Source organism: Pempheris klunzingeri, chromosome 16 (assembly GCF_042242105.1).
Source record: "Pempheris klunzingeri isolate RE-2024b chromosome 16, fPemKlu1.hap1, whole genome shotgun sequence".
Lineage (NCBI taxonomy): Eukaryota > Metazoa > Chordata > Actinopteri > Acropomatiformes > Pempheridae > Pempheris > Pempheris klunzingeri.
This window is the reverse complement of record NC_092027.1, coordinates 22,692,066-22,708,723: the sequence shown is the minus strand read 5'-3', so window position 1 is coordinate 22,708,723 and position 16,658 is coordinate 22,692,066. Positions and strand designations below refer to the sequence as shown.

At 42.0% G+C, this 16,658-nt stretch overlaps 1 protein-coding gene across 1 annotated transcript in view; it reads right to left on the bottom strand.

The window, feature by feature from the left end:
* Positions 1-259: 259 nt before the first annotated feature.
* ctdp1 (CTD (carboxy-terminal domain, RNA polymerase II, polypeptide A) phosphatase, subunit 1) overlaps positions 260-16,658 on the bottom strand; it is a 64,425-nt gene continuing 48,026 nt past the window's right edge. The window contains exon 13 of the mRNA XM_070847035.1: positions 260-2,985. Within this exon, the coding sequence (XP_070703136.1) occupies positions 2,805-2,985 (181 nt within the window). The 3' untranslated portion in view covers positions 260-2,804. The remainder of the gene's footprint in view (positions 2,986-16,658) is intronic.

Below are 16,658 nucleotides of genomic sequence, written 5' to 3'. Positions count from 1 at the left end.
ATGGGATCAGGCCTAATGGTTCTGCTATGGTTTTCACGACACAAAGCCATTATTGGAGCACTGTGTCTTGAGTCTCATAGTGCCGTGCACATTATGACTCTAATGTTTAAAACCCAGCGAAGAAGAGGCAGCATAAGGCTAATGGACTTTCTCTGGAACACCATTTAGTGATTATGTTCAGAGAATATTGGATATTTAAAAAAAATATCCCATTTCTCATCTTCAGGATGCAAAAAAAAAAAGAACAAATTCAACCGTGTTAATTAGAAAGATCTTTATTTAATGAAAGTATTTTTTCTCTCGGGGTCAAGTAGGAAATAGACTTTACAAATACTTTACATGTCAGTTGTTTGATCGAAGCTTATGGTCGAACCACAGGCAACACAAACGGAACAAAACAGGATGACTGTCACTGTAAAAGACATCAAGATGTTCTGTTGGATGCAGGAGGTGAAGGTTAATCAGAAGGTGAGGTTAAATCTTTTACTGGGCAGAGCTTCAAACAGGCCTCTGTTCTCCTGCTTTTGGACAGTAATTACAATTATTCATTTCTACAACCTAAAATGCAGGAGGAAGATCGCTCACTGCTGAATGAGACAGAAACAGATTCAGTGCTGTGGCACACATTAAAGGGAAACGTTGCCACATCGTTACGTGGACATCCGATCAGTGTTGTTGGGTCAGAAACTCGTGTACAACGCATTGTGGTGCACGCGGGCACTTTTTCACTTTTCAAGTCAATAAAACACGCATGGACGTCATTTATCATCAACAGCGATTAGACATCCACCAAAAAAAAGTGGCAAAGTTTCCCTTTGACAGTGAATGTGACCAACAACACGTATGCTCCACGACAGTCGCACAAGGTGACAATTGTGGGTTGAAAAGACAGTGAAATAAAAGTGTTTGATTTCCAACGCACAGAAATCCTGTGATGTGTGATGTCAGTAAAGTGCACGCAGCACGGTCATGACTGCCGGTCAGGCTGCTTTAAACCAAAGGGATGACAAGCTGGTGAGTCCTGCTCTCTCTGCTCTCTGCTAATAACTTTGAGGCGATCAGTTCCTTTGGACAGACAAGGGGGGAAAAAAATCATAATTTGGGATGATTTCTGACAATTTTATACTGCGGATGCATCTTTCCTCATCCTGGTTTCAAGAGTCAGCTCACCCCTAATAACCAGCACATATTCGCTCATGTAATCTAATGGTTCGGATATTTTTGTCTCAGATTTCTGCCGCCAACCCAATACGTTGATTATTTCTGGTGTTCCCATTTAAAACATTTAAAAAGTTCAAAGCATCTTTGTCCAGAATCACTGTTAACCTGGAGAAATCCTTGTAACTCCCTGTCAAATATTTTCACTGGATATAATTTATGAATTGGTTCCTATGAAACAAGTCGACAGTGTTTGGTGTGAATTATTGTGATTAACAGAGACGGTCTGGAGAGAGATGTTGCGCTTGAATCTTTTAAATGTTACAGTTCAATGCTGTGAGCACCGCAAATGGAATTGTGGCCTGGAAATGATTAGCCCCTGGCTAAAAACATTTCTGAACTTTTGCACCAGCTCGATGTATCATCATCCAGTAAGAAACGGCGTCGGCACTCCTGACGGATTACACATCCCCACGTCCCTTGTGATGTCTGCATCAAAGGAAGGAAAACTGCCGCCGTATTAACTTTCTAAAGTACAATTCTTTCTCATATTATTATAAGCCGCTGAGCAGCATATCAACTCATGCATCTGTTGCTATAATTGGACTAATGAAATGTATTCAGTCATTTCACGAGCTCACCAGCACCTACAACAACACACCTTCACCGACGCAGCCGCTTGCATTTTTATTAAAATGGTCTAAATGCCCTCAACAGCTTCTGGAATATACATCTGACCTTCCAACCCTGTCTACTAGAAATTATATTTATATACAACTAATCTGCAACAACAAGTATGTTTGCATGGTTAGGTAACACTAAAAGTAAAATATGTGGGTTCTGTTTTTGTTATTGAATATTACCTTTGAGGCAACATCTCCAGTGTACAGAGGCCTAGTGAGAGTGCCTGTCCTGCTGAACTGTACAGTGTGGGTATTAGAAGAGGGTTGACAGGGCCAGCTAACACTTGTGAAACACGTGAAAGTGAGTGTAACTTCAGTAAGTTGAGTTGGCTTCAGTTCACTGTGGTAGCGCACCAAGAGGCTGGTTATCACAAAGCTCACCTTACCATTAAGTTATCAAAAGTAGAAACACCGAGAGGAGGAAGTAATGACTTGAGAAAACACATTCAAACGTCTAGATCCGCTGGTTGCATTTATGACCCTAAAAAACTGTTGAGGCCAAAAGAAAAAGTAAAAGTGGAAGTCCAGAGTAAAATATTTAGCTGCACGCCTTGGCAAACCTATTCCAAACTCTTTGGCATGTACGACCAGCAAAATTCACGGTTTATAATTTCATTTATCTTTTTCTCATCAATATAAAAATTGAAATAGAAAAAAGTAAAACAAAAGTATCAAATTTCATGTCCTCTATGGTTTGCTATCTTACAATAAAATGTTAACATCAAAGTGTTTTATGCCAAAAAGGCCATATATCAATGCTACAAAAAACTCTAGGCCTTTATTTACACAGCAACATGTCATTTCTGTACAGGACATTCATTTTTGTTACAGCACACACTCATGGCTCATACATCCTAAGCACACACTGATTCCAAAGCAGAAAAATAAGATTTTCAGGTACCAGTTGTCGGGGTGACTAGGGCTGATTTTTTTTGTTGTCCTTTTCCTGTGACCCTTCATTTGTCACATAAAGTCATTGAGCTCCGCCTCCAGGGCAGCGGCCATCTCGTCCGCCTCTGAGCTGCTGCCGCCCTCCTCCTCGTTGGAGTCTTTAGAGGACTCGTCAGCGGATTCCTCTGCCTCCTCCTTCTTCTTGTCGTCGTTGTCCTCCTCCTTGGCTTCGTCATGCTTGCGTTTGTGGCCCCTACAGGAACAACAGAAGATGAGTTAGAAAGACGCGGCCGGCCTTCGACCTGTGGGACTCGTCAGCGAAAGTCTCGTTTATGTTTCGTTTCATGTTAAAATGCTGCATGTGCTTTTTGCTTTGTTACCAGACGGAATGAAACCAGAGAAACAGCCTGAACTTCATATTTGAAAATGATAAAACCACGGAGGACACTCCATTACTTAAAGGAAACAGATCCCTTTGTAGTTTATGGACGATTATTTTCCTTTAAAACTGACATGAACACCTGATCACATTTTGTTACTCTACCAGCTGTTATTGGTTTTTCTCACTAAAAACAAATGGTGGCTCTTCTGGGAATCAGTGTGTTTCTAAACCACCAACTAAAACCGAATGCATGACAAGAAAGGGGCTAGTTTGAATGGCTGCTCAGGAGTTTGCAGAGGCATCATCTAAACATTTGCAGACTGGTCATGTACGTGTGTTAATCTAATCTCAGGTGGATGTTTTCCAGCTTGTAGTGAAAACTGAGCTCCCTGGATGTAGTCAATAAATTGGAGCTGAATAATGAATGTGAAAATAATTAAAATACTAGTTTGTTTGTTTGGAATATGAAAGCAATACAGTATACTCCCCAGTTACATAAAAGAGAGAAAAACAAAGGGAATAATTTGCTGTACTGTTAGTTCAGCACAGCATACCCCCCCCCCCTTGAGAATAACACAGCACAATTAACAAGTGCTTGTTCTTCATACAGATTGTTTGTACTGTAGCCATACTGTGCAGCCATACTGTGAAGCCACCCCCACCCCACCCCCAAGCTGAAGACATGAAGAAAAGAACTGAGAGAAGCTGCTAGGAGATGTAAAGGCGCTCCAACGTTAAAGAACAAAGCAGCACTGTGCTGATGAGGGATTCAGAACAATTGGGGAGCTGGGGATACGGAGACGGAGGAGACATGAACAGAGATGCAGACTGAGGTAAAGATGGTTTAGGACGAGCAAAGAGGACGAGACAAGAAGGAAACGCCTTGGGGGGAAATAAAGTGCACTGAAGAAGAAGAAACAAGCCAAAATCTCCTAAAATCTAAGTTTACTTTACTTACTTACTTACTTTAAGTTCCAAAGCAACATGGCAATCAAATCAAAGTCAAAATGCCACATCTACCATTAACTGCATAGTTACAGTAACAAACAAACCTTCCAGTAAAGAAGCCTTTGCAGATCTAACAGGCTGCAGGTATCTTGGATTGTAAAGTTTGTTGCATGGGTGGCTGGTTATCGTTTGAAATGTCTCAACGCCAGTGACAGTGCAACGCCAGAGTTTTGACACACATGCCAAAACAATGTCTTACTTTGAAGAGTGTGCACAAAAAGCTCTAAAAAGTTGTCAAATGTTAAAGCAACAGTCTTTATTTTGGGGAAATATGCTTATTTGGGTTTGAGAGTAAGAGAAAAGATTTAAATCACTCCTATGTCTCTCATCGGTGTTAAAAATGTAGCTTGGGTCAGGATGCAGTCAGCATTATATGTATGCACGTATGAATATGTAAATAGTTATGTCTTGATGTCCTTTATATGCAAATAAGCCCTTGAAGTAATCTAGCAACTTCTTCACCAAGGTTTTCCTACTTCCCACTGAAAATAGTAACAACACTGGTTCAGCACGGCTGAATGTAGTGACGTTGCACAGCTGTCTGAAGTGTTGTCACAACGCCATGCCACTGTTCCAACGGGCCATTATTCCAAACCTCCAGTAATGAGATAAATGTCCCATTGGAGTGGACGCCTCGGTTGAGACTAAGTACCATGTGTTAACTGGTGAGCTTTAGAGTTGCTGGTACGTATATATTTCCTCTTTGGTCAGAGCCTGGCTTGGTTTTTCTCACGATACCATCAGCTGGTGTTTAAATCATAAATCAATTTAAGATGTGTGCAATGACATAAAATGAAACATAATAGTGGAGGTGTTTTGAAAAAATAAAGCACACATTCCTAAGTGGCTAAAGAATTCTTTAATATGGCTATAACCATGCCATCCCTCTTTCCACTCTACATTAGCTTCTCCGTGACATCCTCTGCAGAGCGGCTTATTAGCATGATGCTAATGAGGTGTGTAGGGGTTTTGTATGGTTATTGCGGAGGACTGACACCGGCTCTGCTGAGAGGGCCCCTCTCATTAGACCACACCACTGTCAGACAGCCTCGCTAAACTCCCACAACAGCGGGGCCCTGGTTGTGTGTTCATTATAAGGTCAGGTGTCGGCTAATATCAGCGGAGAGGCTCGGTGACATGACAGTTGCACTGGACCCCTGTGTGCAGACTGTGTGGTGTGTGTGTGTGTGTGTGTGTGTGTGGGAGGGAAGGGGGTTGGCACCGCACAGCTCTGATCCTCCAGTTTGACAGGAAGTTTAATTTTTAAAGCCGCAAGATCAAAGCTCAGTGGTCAGGGGGTAATGTGAGGCTGAGTTATAATCGCAAATGATTAATGATTATTTTTTGGAAATAAGGAGGCCACCCCCAGTGTTCCACCATTAGTGGTGGTGTCCCTGCTACCTGGGCTGGTGGGTGACACTCTGTGAGTCACTGCAGTAGAGTGTGTGTGTGTGTGTGTGTGTGTGTAGATATATATATATATATATGTATACAAGGAGAGGATGAGTGAGAACTTGATGTTTGTGATTTTACACCCGTACCCCATCATCCCTCTCCCATTCCCAAATATTAACATTGAGACAGCAGGGGATGGCGGAGACGAGTTCCTTCATTGCATTCTGCTTCGCATCATTACATGCAATCTAAATCCTTGTCTATTAATCCAACCACCCACAGGCGCACACACACACACACACACACACACACACACACACACACACACACACACACACACTCTACAGACACTCCTGCCATGCTCACTCCTGTCAGCTCCAAAACTGGCTTCAGTTGTAATTCACTTTTATTACATTTCTGCTGGTTTCACATGCTGTTAAACTGCACTGCTACAAAGGTAGACCAGTTACTTACAATTTAAGCAGTTTAACGGATACACTACAGATACACTGATCTCGGGTCTAGGTGTGACTTAGTTTGGAATTTCACAAATGTTATTTTAATTTAGATTTCAAACAGTAATAGTTGAAGTTTTATGCATAAACTGCAAAGCAACAATGCTTGAAATGGTTTACAAAGGATTGTTAAATTTGTTGCAGGAGGGGAACCAATACAGTTTCCACCACAATCACCTGTTTTTGGGCCGATAAAGACCTTAAGAGGATCATGTATCACCCAGGCATTACGATCCACAGTTTCTTTGTCAATGTCATTATACAATTCTGTTTCCTCTAGCAGTTATAATCACCCAGTCACAGTGGGTCGCATTTCCACACAATATTGTGCTCATATTTCAAATTTGGGAAAAAGAGAATGTAGCATTGGATTGAGATCCATAGTTTGAGGCAGAACGAGGCACGTAATGTAGTGCCCAGTCCATGTCAGCAAATTCACTGTTGGATTTTTGTTTCCTGAGCACCAGATCTGTGGCTGCGTGCACCATATCCTGAACTTTGACACAGGTGCAGGTTTGGTCAATTTTGAGCGGACATCTGGAAAACCAGCAGGGCCTTGAGGAGATGTCCAGTTGCCAATGTACTGTGCTCCCTAGGCACTGTATCTGAGCCAATCACAGCATCTTCATTTGCACCAAAGCAGATGTCCTTGGCTGTACTTTTACTCTCTCAGTCAAACCAAAAAGCAGCGTTAGAGCACAGATAGTGGACACTGATGCTGAGAGCAGCAGATGGGTAGGTGGAATTATGATTCTGAACATACTGGATTGTGGGTCTTTGCATTGGGAGGTGCCTGGAAGTCAATAGGATTCATCCCCGGGGCACCGCGGATGTCTGTCTCAAATTTCATAGCAAATCATCCAACGGTTGCTAAGACACTTCAATAAAAACCTAAAAAGTCAGGATCGCCAAAGTGGACCATGAATATCTGTACAGAATTTAATGGAAATCCATCCAGTGGTTGTTCAGTCTGTGGTGCACTGACTGATCTGCCATCCCAAGAGCCACCCAGCTGGCATAGCTTAAAATGATTCATAAAATAACTACTGAAATCATCACTCAAGGATATACAACACATCAACACATTGTTCTTCCTGAGCTGATGGGAATCCAGTTTAATTCAAAATGTTTATGGAGCTCTGAATAAAACATTCTCACTAACACATGATCAACAATGGTAAGGCTGCATCTCAACTCTAAAGCAATCAATACCATCTCCCCTTTCCAGCGCCTGGGGGTTTGTGGGTTTGACGAATGCCCTTCAAAGCTCTCAGTACGGTCCTCTAAAAGGGGTGCAAGCCCATTGTTTTAAGTGGCTCCCCTAAAAAAGTTGAGAGCTCATAAGTTGAAGATGTGGCTGTGAACAACAATCTGGCACCTCAACTTCAGCAGAAGGCTGCAAAACATGTATTCTTAATTGCTAAGCAGAGGACTTTTGACTATTTTTTTCAGTGAGAGAGAGAGAAACACCGACATGTCCAGCAGTTGTAAAATGTTGACAGCTGACTGATTTCCGCCAAGAGAGGCAGCCCTGGAGGAGCACTTTAAATCAGGCTGCTGTTAATGACACGAGAGGCAAGGCGGGCCTGATCTGTCAGATAGTAATCATGACGAGGAGTTGTAGCTATTTATTTTACTATTAGGAGCTAAATTTGAGTGAAAACAGGAACCAAATCGACAGATTTATTGGTGAAATCTCTCATTTCAATCTCCCTCCAGATGGTTTTTGAAATAAAAGTAATGCATGCAACTAAATTGTGTTCCTCAAAAATGCCACAAATGTCAGTTATGTGGATAGAACAAGGTAATAATGTGTCTGTTACTAGAGACACAGATGTTTGAGGCCATTACTTTGGGATGCTATTATCTCTTTGTACTATGACTGTATGATTGCATTAGGGGTGTCAAGAGGACATGCTACACAGTGCCTGCTGGTGAACAAACAGCCTGCAGCTACACCCGCTTCAACACATCATTAGAGATACATAAGTGATACAAAATGACTAATAGAAGCCAGGAAAAGTGCATCAGCCCCAAGTCGAGATACATTTTTATTAGACTGTGTGTTTAAAGCAGCCTGGGGGAGCATTAAGAGAGACTACGTATGGGAAAGACTTCACAGTGCAGGAAAGACTAGTTTAATCTTGTGATGCAAAGTGACTTTCACTGCTGATAAAGACGTAAACTCTCACTGAGGTCCAAGGTTAAAAACTACACCCAAAGCATCCAAATCTAGGAGGTACAGAAAAATGAGGAGAGGAGGAGGAGATTTCAAATGCTCTGGCAAGTCCGCTTACAGAAAGAAGGAAGGGGGAGCTGTGGGAAAGATGGCGTAAAAAGGCAAATGGAGGGAAATTAAGTGAGACAGAGGAGGAAACAGAGCACAGAATACAGAGGAGGAAGGTAATGGACTAAATAATGAACTACACGTGGGGGTCTCAGGCCAAAACGTATTGGTTTCTTGCAAATTTTCCTCCAGCGTGGGACAGTCAACATCCACAGGTCTCATCTCAAGAGATCGTGCTCAAACTAAGTCACGAATGACTGACCATGGCTGAGATCAATGAAGTATCCCACAATCCTCAATCGTTTTTCAATCCATAATAGTGAAAACAGTGAGTTACTGCTTTAAAAACGGACTCTCTCCACCACAGGGCCATATCATTTACAGCAGATGTGCCAAATGCAGATGGGTAGATATATAATCACTTCCATCCCTCATGAGTTGAACAGCTCCATATGCAGTGAGCTGATAAGCTGTTCAGTTATACAGACGTTATCTTTCCCTGACCCTCATTATGTCATCTTACTATGAAAACTGACAAACACGAAGATAAAAGAGACGAGCGCTGCTGTGGGGGAGGGAGGGTTGATGACGGACGTGTCACTTTTGCTTAGCTATGCTTAAAAAACAATCCGACTTTCAACAGCGTAGCAAGGAAATGAGAAGCAGAACTGCGTAACAGTGCAACAACAAGCACTCACACAATGACTATGTTGTTTTCCGATGCCTTTAAGTGCCACTTATACAAGTTGACAAAGATTTGGGGCCGCGTGCTTGTAGTGGAGATACTCAATATGCTCAATATGCAGCAGCACTGTGCAGGACTGTAGTTAGTGGATAGTTGGCCTCCACCTGCCGTCTGTGGGGGAGAGGTACATATACATATTTCTGGCTAGTTAAAGAATAAATTCACACCTTCAAGTCTGTCTAAAGTTTTAAAACAGTACTCGCATGTCCATATGTACGTTAAAACTGTTTTTGGCCACTGTAATGCTCTGATTGGCCAGACCCTGTGCCCCACCCTTCACAATTAATAAGCGAGTTGATGAATGTTAATGAAGGTAGTTAGGAGATAACAAATCATCATTCTTTGGCTTTCCACCTGTCTTGGCTCCACAAATAAAGCAGAATTACTCGACTTTTTTGCCCACACAACCAAACATATTATCCCCTAATACAGTTGTTATGGTGAATGTACTGGAAAACATTTGCCTTGCAAGTCCCACAAAATGTTCCACTGTGCTCACAGATGAGCTGCTAACATTGTTTGTCTGCTGTTTGGTGCTGGGCAGATGCTGTACAGTTTATTTTGCTGAAAAAAATCTGCTTGCTGTGGCTGATGTGACCAGTGAAAGTGAACCAAAACAGTAAAGCGGGGAGCAAAGTCTAAGACATGGTGCTGGAAGACACATGCACATACTCAGTGCTTGTGGTTTTATCATACATGCAAACTGCATTCTTTTTATCCCCTTGGATATTAACCTCATTGTGTGGTTCATAAAGGAATAATAGGAAAGTCTGTCGCATGCAGTTTTAATGGTTTACCACACACAAGGCTTGTGGCTTGTCTTTAATTCAATGCCCTGAAGTTTATAGACTACAAATGGCTTTCCGTTTTTTATGCAACGTGTGAATCACAATGGGTTGTAATATAGTTGTCACATACTACTAGATTCACTGTCCCCCAGACATGAGTACTCATTATGTGTAGGTTACCTAGAGACTTGTTCTTTTCCTGCATTGTGGCCTTGACACAATTACGGAAACAGGAGATGTAAAACTGAACAACCACCTGAATTACTGCCTCATGGTTGTATGCTTCACTAAGCCTGCCCGGTTGCGGTTCACATCCACGTCCGTCCACACTCATATGTTATATGTAGTGAAGACTTGTAGTGAAATGTATTTTTTTAGGCAAAATGGAAGTTATCACTATGATTCAAGTGAACCATTCCAGTATGAAACATGATGTCTTTGCTTAGAGAGTTGTCATGATTAGCGTATGAACATTTGCGTTATGGCCAACAAGGTGTTTTTGAGGTCACAGTGATTTTGACCTTTGACCACCAAAATCTAATCACTTCATCCTTGAGTCTGAGTGGACGCTTGCCCCAAATCTGAAGAAACCCCCGCAAGGTGTTCCGGAAATATAGCGTTCACGAGAATGGGACGGACATAGATGTGTAGGTACAGACGGATGGACAACCCAAAATATACAGTGCCTTTGGCCATGGCTGTTGTCGACATGGAGGCATAGAAATGTTCGTGAACAGTAACATCGCAGGCGATGACTGTGACAAAGGTGTGATGCAGTATGTCAACTGTGTGATTCACCGTCGCGTGTGTGTCAGTGTCATTTATGTTTCCCTCGTCACCCATGTCTGCATCAAACCACCCCTATCTCTGGCTAAGCCACAGACAGCAGATCGGATTAAAGCCCCCAGGCGTCCTTTCATATGAGTTACTTCTTTTTTTCTGGCTGTTTACTGGCAGCCCCAGTTTTGACAAGGCTGAAGAGATCGTTTCACAAGAGCTCGAGACAGATTTGGACTCAGAGCTGTGGGCCCTACAACTGGTTCAAAGAGTTCAGGCAAAAAAAAAAAAAGTATCTGCCGCCTTTACAGGCTGGCAAGGTTGGACATCAATTAAAGATGCTATCCCATAAAGAAGAGTAACCTTGGGACCAGTCAATGTGCCAATAAACAGCCATAAAAAGTCCAACTGCCCTTTAGAAAGGACAGAAAGCTCTTAAAACACAAACTCTGTGGATTTGGATTCTTAAGCACTGGGATAGCTGTGACTTTTTTTTATTCAAAAGGACATTGTGTTTGAACCACCTCAAAGCTGCTTAATTCATTTATAAGCTCAGAGTGTCCCAGCTCATAAAATATTTGAGATGAATTTTTGCTTTGGGGTTTTCCATCTCTACACTCTACCAGAGCTATGCAAATAACCCTGTTGCACCTGCTGTCTGCTTTATCTTTCATATCTCTGAAATGGTAAAGTGAGCTGACAGTGAAAGGTGACACATAAGAGCTAGGCTGAGGAATGAAATTCAAAATGGTAGAGCGAAAAATCGAATGCCTCTATCCCGATCCTTAGACAGCTCTGAGAAAATTTTGCACAGGCGCCCTTGGTGGCAATAGAAACCCTTGTCCTTGCAGTGTGAATGTCACACATATAATCAATGCGTGTCAGCAAAAACAGCACGCTTCACTTGTTTCATGTGTTTGTTCTTTCGCTGGGGAGTGAACTGATGGTGCTCATATGTTCCGTCCAGTCACTTGGAAAAGTTCAAAGTTAATAGTTAATCTATGTGAAGGGGAAAGAGTGGCTGCTAGATGAAACGTGGATACGTCAGAAGGACGTCTGTGAATATGTTGTGTGACTGAAATGTTTAAAAAGGGACACAACAGTGTATTCAGGGTTATTTTTCGGGCTTTGGAAAACTGTCAGGCTGTATTACTGCTCTCTTCGATGAGTAAACTGAAATCGCTTTAAAGAAATAGTTTGACATTTTATGACATACACCAATTTACCTCGGCTGCATCACTATGCTGCTGCATTTGCATTTGAGTGTCCAAAAGTGTGCAACTTCTATCTACTATAAAGTGCCCTGAAAATCCAAAATGGAACAAAAAAAATTGTCTATTGCATGTGCATCCTGCTAACAATCCCACAATGAATTACAACACAATGCTTTATGTATAAGAAAATCTCCATTGTGCAACTCCACACCTGAGAGTGATGGTGAAAAATGATGATGATTAGTATGTGTATGAAATCTCACTTTACACTTATCTTTGTACATAGACAAAAGTGCCATTTTCCTGTTTCCAGTCTTAATGCTAAACTAAGCTCCAGTTTCATATTTATCGTATAACATGAGAGTGGTATCAGTCTTCTCATCCAACTCTCAGCAAGAAAGCAAATAACGTTGCATTCACATTGATTAAGGCAGCTGGTAGACTGCAAACCAGGTATCATTTTAGTGCACGAGAGCAGGATGGTAAAATGATGTGAAGCCAGCAGAGGATACCGTAACAGCGACACTACATGACGCTGCCGTCCGAAGTTAAAACATTTTGACTTTTTGTCGTACTCAGCAACAGAATTTACAATCTGATGTGACATAGCTCGAGGAGCTAATCATTTCAGCTACATGCATTTCTAGAATAATTACATAAGACACTAGATCATTTTATTTAATTCTTTGTAAACTATATGAAAGGACCACCGTGCTCAATTAAAAAGAAAACGAAAAATAAATCATACAATATGGACTTTCAGTGTGACATGGAGCCAAACCAGAGCGTGAGCCTGGTGTATATCTTTAAAATCTGGGGGCAATAATTGAGGACCCCATAAACTCTTGACAGAAATCTTAATTATAGTAGCCTTGTGTATAGTAGAACAAAAACAATTTCCTGTTTGAGTTTTTTTTGTGTGTGTTTACACAGTGCGTCTGGGGTAATTATAATATAATATCAACGATATAATATAATAATTATTTACAGCTTTTATACTAAGATCTGCTCCACTCTGTCAGAGGCATGATACCTGCTGAGGCATAACCCCTGGGGGGGGGGGGTGTTGTTTGATTGGACATGAAACAGAATTTTAAACCTCTCATCTATGAGTTGCAGTGAACAAGCTGGGGTGAAGAGATGCATAAGGTTGACAAGACGGAGGCTAATTAAAACGAGGCGTATACTGTACTACGAACACTGGCAACACAGAGGAAACCATGGTTGAACAGGAAGGCTTTACAACAAAGCTGAAGAACAACCTCAAAACCACGACTACTGTAATAATACCACCTTCCTACCGTCCATGTTCTCCTCATCAGTGTAGCAGTGGGTGGAGAGCAATGAGCAGTGTCTGAGCTCAAGCCTCCCAAGCCGGTTAATTGGCTCACTATGGCGAAGTGGCTACTAATAAGGTACTCTTCTCTGTACGCCTCCATTATTGGCAGCCTCCTACTGACAGACTTAATAGTCGCCTATTTCTCAATACTGAGACCTACACAGAGACCACATTCAAGGGCAGGGTCTAAATCAGTGGTGGTTAAAGCGTGTGTGGAAGTGAATGTGCGGTGATAAAGCTGTGAACAATTATGAGTTACAGATTTTTGTTAAGCTACGTTGTTCTGGTTCTGGCTCACTTAAGAAGCAAGTTTAAGGTTAAAGAAAATGTAGCTCTGAGAAGTTTTAACCTCAGTGATGACAGTCTTGGATTTTGTTGTTTGATGGTTTCTTTTGCTTTATCCCAAACAGCCAATGTGAGGTCATGTTGTGTTTTCAGTGCAGCTCCAACAGCGTTTGACAGAATTTTCAGGTAACAGAAATGCTATGCTTAGGCAAACACCGACACTGCCTCAAAAAGTGCAGCCTCCTAATTCCTTTAGATGAGACCTTTGAGGTGTCAGGGCATAGCAACTTGGCATAGACTTACTTTGCCCACACAAAAAAAATCCAATATTCATGGAGATTCTATTGCAAGTAATTTTTTTTTTTGCTGCTTTAAACCCTGATGTTCCAGCCCTCGCCTTCAAACTAATGGATGTATTGTGCAAGTGGACTTTCTGCATCACATTTCATATTGTCATCATACAGGAACATACACGCCGTTTTAACACAATGCTATTTTCAGTCAGAATACGCACTGACCCTGAACTTGCAAGACCAGTGGCATCGGACTCCTAGATGAAAATTTGGGCTGCATTTACGTTTTCTTGACCAGAAAAGAAATTGTACAATTGCGATAACCCAAAGTAATCAGTTCACTGACAAGAAAAAGTATTCTACATTTCCTCACAAAGTAGCCCTCCATATGCACTGTATCTCATAACCTGGTCAAACCTGGTGCAAGGGACATGGAGTGGCGAATAAAGTTGGAAAATGAAGATATCAAATCTAAGCTACTTTTTCTCAAAAAGCAAAACATACTGTATACACTTTCCTCTGTGAGGAAAAATAGCTTATGCATGCGTGTATGGGTGGTGATAAACAATAGCTATTAACAGGCCCGCCTTCCCCTGGGATGCATCTCTTTGCTTCATAGTGAGATCAATCTGAACCGAGAACACAAACAGAAAAACTGCTTGCATCACCAGCTCAGAGCCACGAGCCAAGAGGGAAAAACTGGGTCAGATTACTTGCAGTTTTAGTTTTTTTTTTCCTACTTATGTATTCCTGCTTCTTTCTCTCCTCATATATGTGAAAAGCCTGAGTAAGCACTCCTATTTCTCACCGCCTGCCCTCTCTCTCGCACTGCTGAGCTGTGTTTATCAGGGACAGGGAGCACAGGGATCATTGTGCGTTTCTGCTCCGCTGAGAGACACATACGGCTGGATTTAGTGCGCTCACAAGGGGCAGCCGAGTGACACGGACGCCTGTCAATGTCTTTTAAACCCGGCGTTACATTCATAATCCTCCTTTCTGCATGTAGCATCTCTGAATGCACCCCTGGGATCCAGGTGTCAGGCTTGATTGTCAGGCTAACAGGACAGCTCGGTGTCACAAGACAAAATGTGCTGTGGGCCAGATTGATGGACTGAGCGACTCCATGAGGCGAGAAAGGCTTTCAAAGCCTCCCTCACAACACATTCGTACCGTATCGTTTAACTATACATACAAATACCTTGATAGCTTTTAGTTTTCTTGCTCCACGCCACTTTTTTTTTTAAAAACTCTCTTTATTCTGAGAGGTTTCACCAAATATCTCTTTTTGCAGCAACTCTGATCACACTCAGTTGCATGCACTCACACCTCCTCACAAGCTGCTGCCCAACCACAGTGCTTTTTTTCCCCAAAGTGCCCAAAGCACTACATAAATAAAGATTGTTGTTCTTATTATTAGTCCACTGCAAAAAGCAAAGACAAAAAAAAGTGACTGTCGTGGTTAGTCTATGTGTTGGAGAAAAGTTTGATCAGTCTCTCTGAAAAATGATCTGCACCATGACTCAAAACCGTGATATGATCGGACCCGTGAGTTGTGATCCGTTGCACCCCTAGTCGTTATGTTGCCACATGAGCAGCTCAGTGGACAAAGTAAGGGAGGGGCCGCTGTCGCTCCTGCACTGTTGTCACTCAGGAATCTCCATCATTTCTGGGGAGACCTCAGTGGATGTGTTTCTCCTACTACTGACTTTATATGGTGACATCTGAACTCTAAACCTCATCTGTCAACAATTCCACTGTTCACAAAGCCACAACACTGATAACAAGAGAGAAACATTCTGGCTCTGAACTGGAGCCCAACCCATGCTGGACTTTTCTTTTAGCTTTGGGATCTGGATTTTAATTTTCAATCAAATTTGAGAATTTATCAAATCCAGTAACACATAAAATCAACAACTGATCTGTGTGCTGACTGGGACGTTTTACAGTTGAAGAATAAACTTTATACTATTCTTTTAACTTATTTCTCTCTGGTCTGTAATCGATAAAGGAGGATACAGCGTGTTAAGGCGATTTCATCAACTTTTTGTACAACACTTCGTTATTACTTATTGGCATATGTGAGACAGACACATCTGTGATAAGCTACTGTGGGCTAGCGGGTACGAATAAGCCTCAGGGCTTTAATGGGTGTGAATAGGCCAACATTTGACAGCTGAGTTACAGCAGTTTACCACTCAGCACCCAACAAAGCATCCTGTAGGTATAAATGCCTGAGGGTACCCACAGTTCACCTCGCACTCTCACTCACACCATGCCTCCTCGACTAATCTGACAGCTGACCTTACAGCCACTCCGCAAACTCCAACTCACCTTTCCAGCGGCAGTTTGTCTGAATATAAACTCTGGGCAGCACGGCAGAATGAAACGGAGGCTTTGTTTGCTGAAACAACTGTGCTGGCCACAGCTGCCAAATTGTGTTTGTACCTGGCAAATCACATAAAGGCAGAGTCCGGTCGAACAGAGGCAGCTCTGACTTAAACACAGTCAATGCAGCCAGCTGTGTTTAGATATGAATCAAGTGTTGAGGAAAAAAAAACTGTCTTAAGCGACAAGCTAAATTCAATTAGGCTGTTTGTTTCACTCTCAGCCTGAATGTCGGACACCTGCATAAATTCCAGCTGTAATGGAGGACATTTAATTATCTGCAGAAAGCATCAACATGCCCTGCAGCAGAGGATAGATATGAAAGCTCTGCCCTCAGAGCAGAGAAAAAAAAATGCTGTGATACAACAACATCATCTGTCTACTGAAGCTGAATACAACAACTTTCAGAAATGCAAACAGAATAATTTGAGCACATACAGCAGAGATATAGTGCCATTACAGCAGTCCTCAGGGTATCGGCTGATCCTTAAAAACAATTACCCACAACAGGGC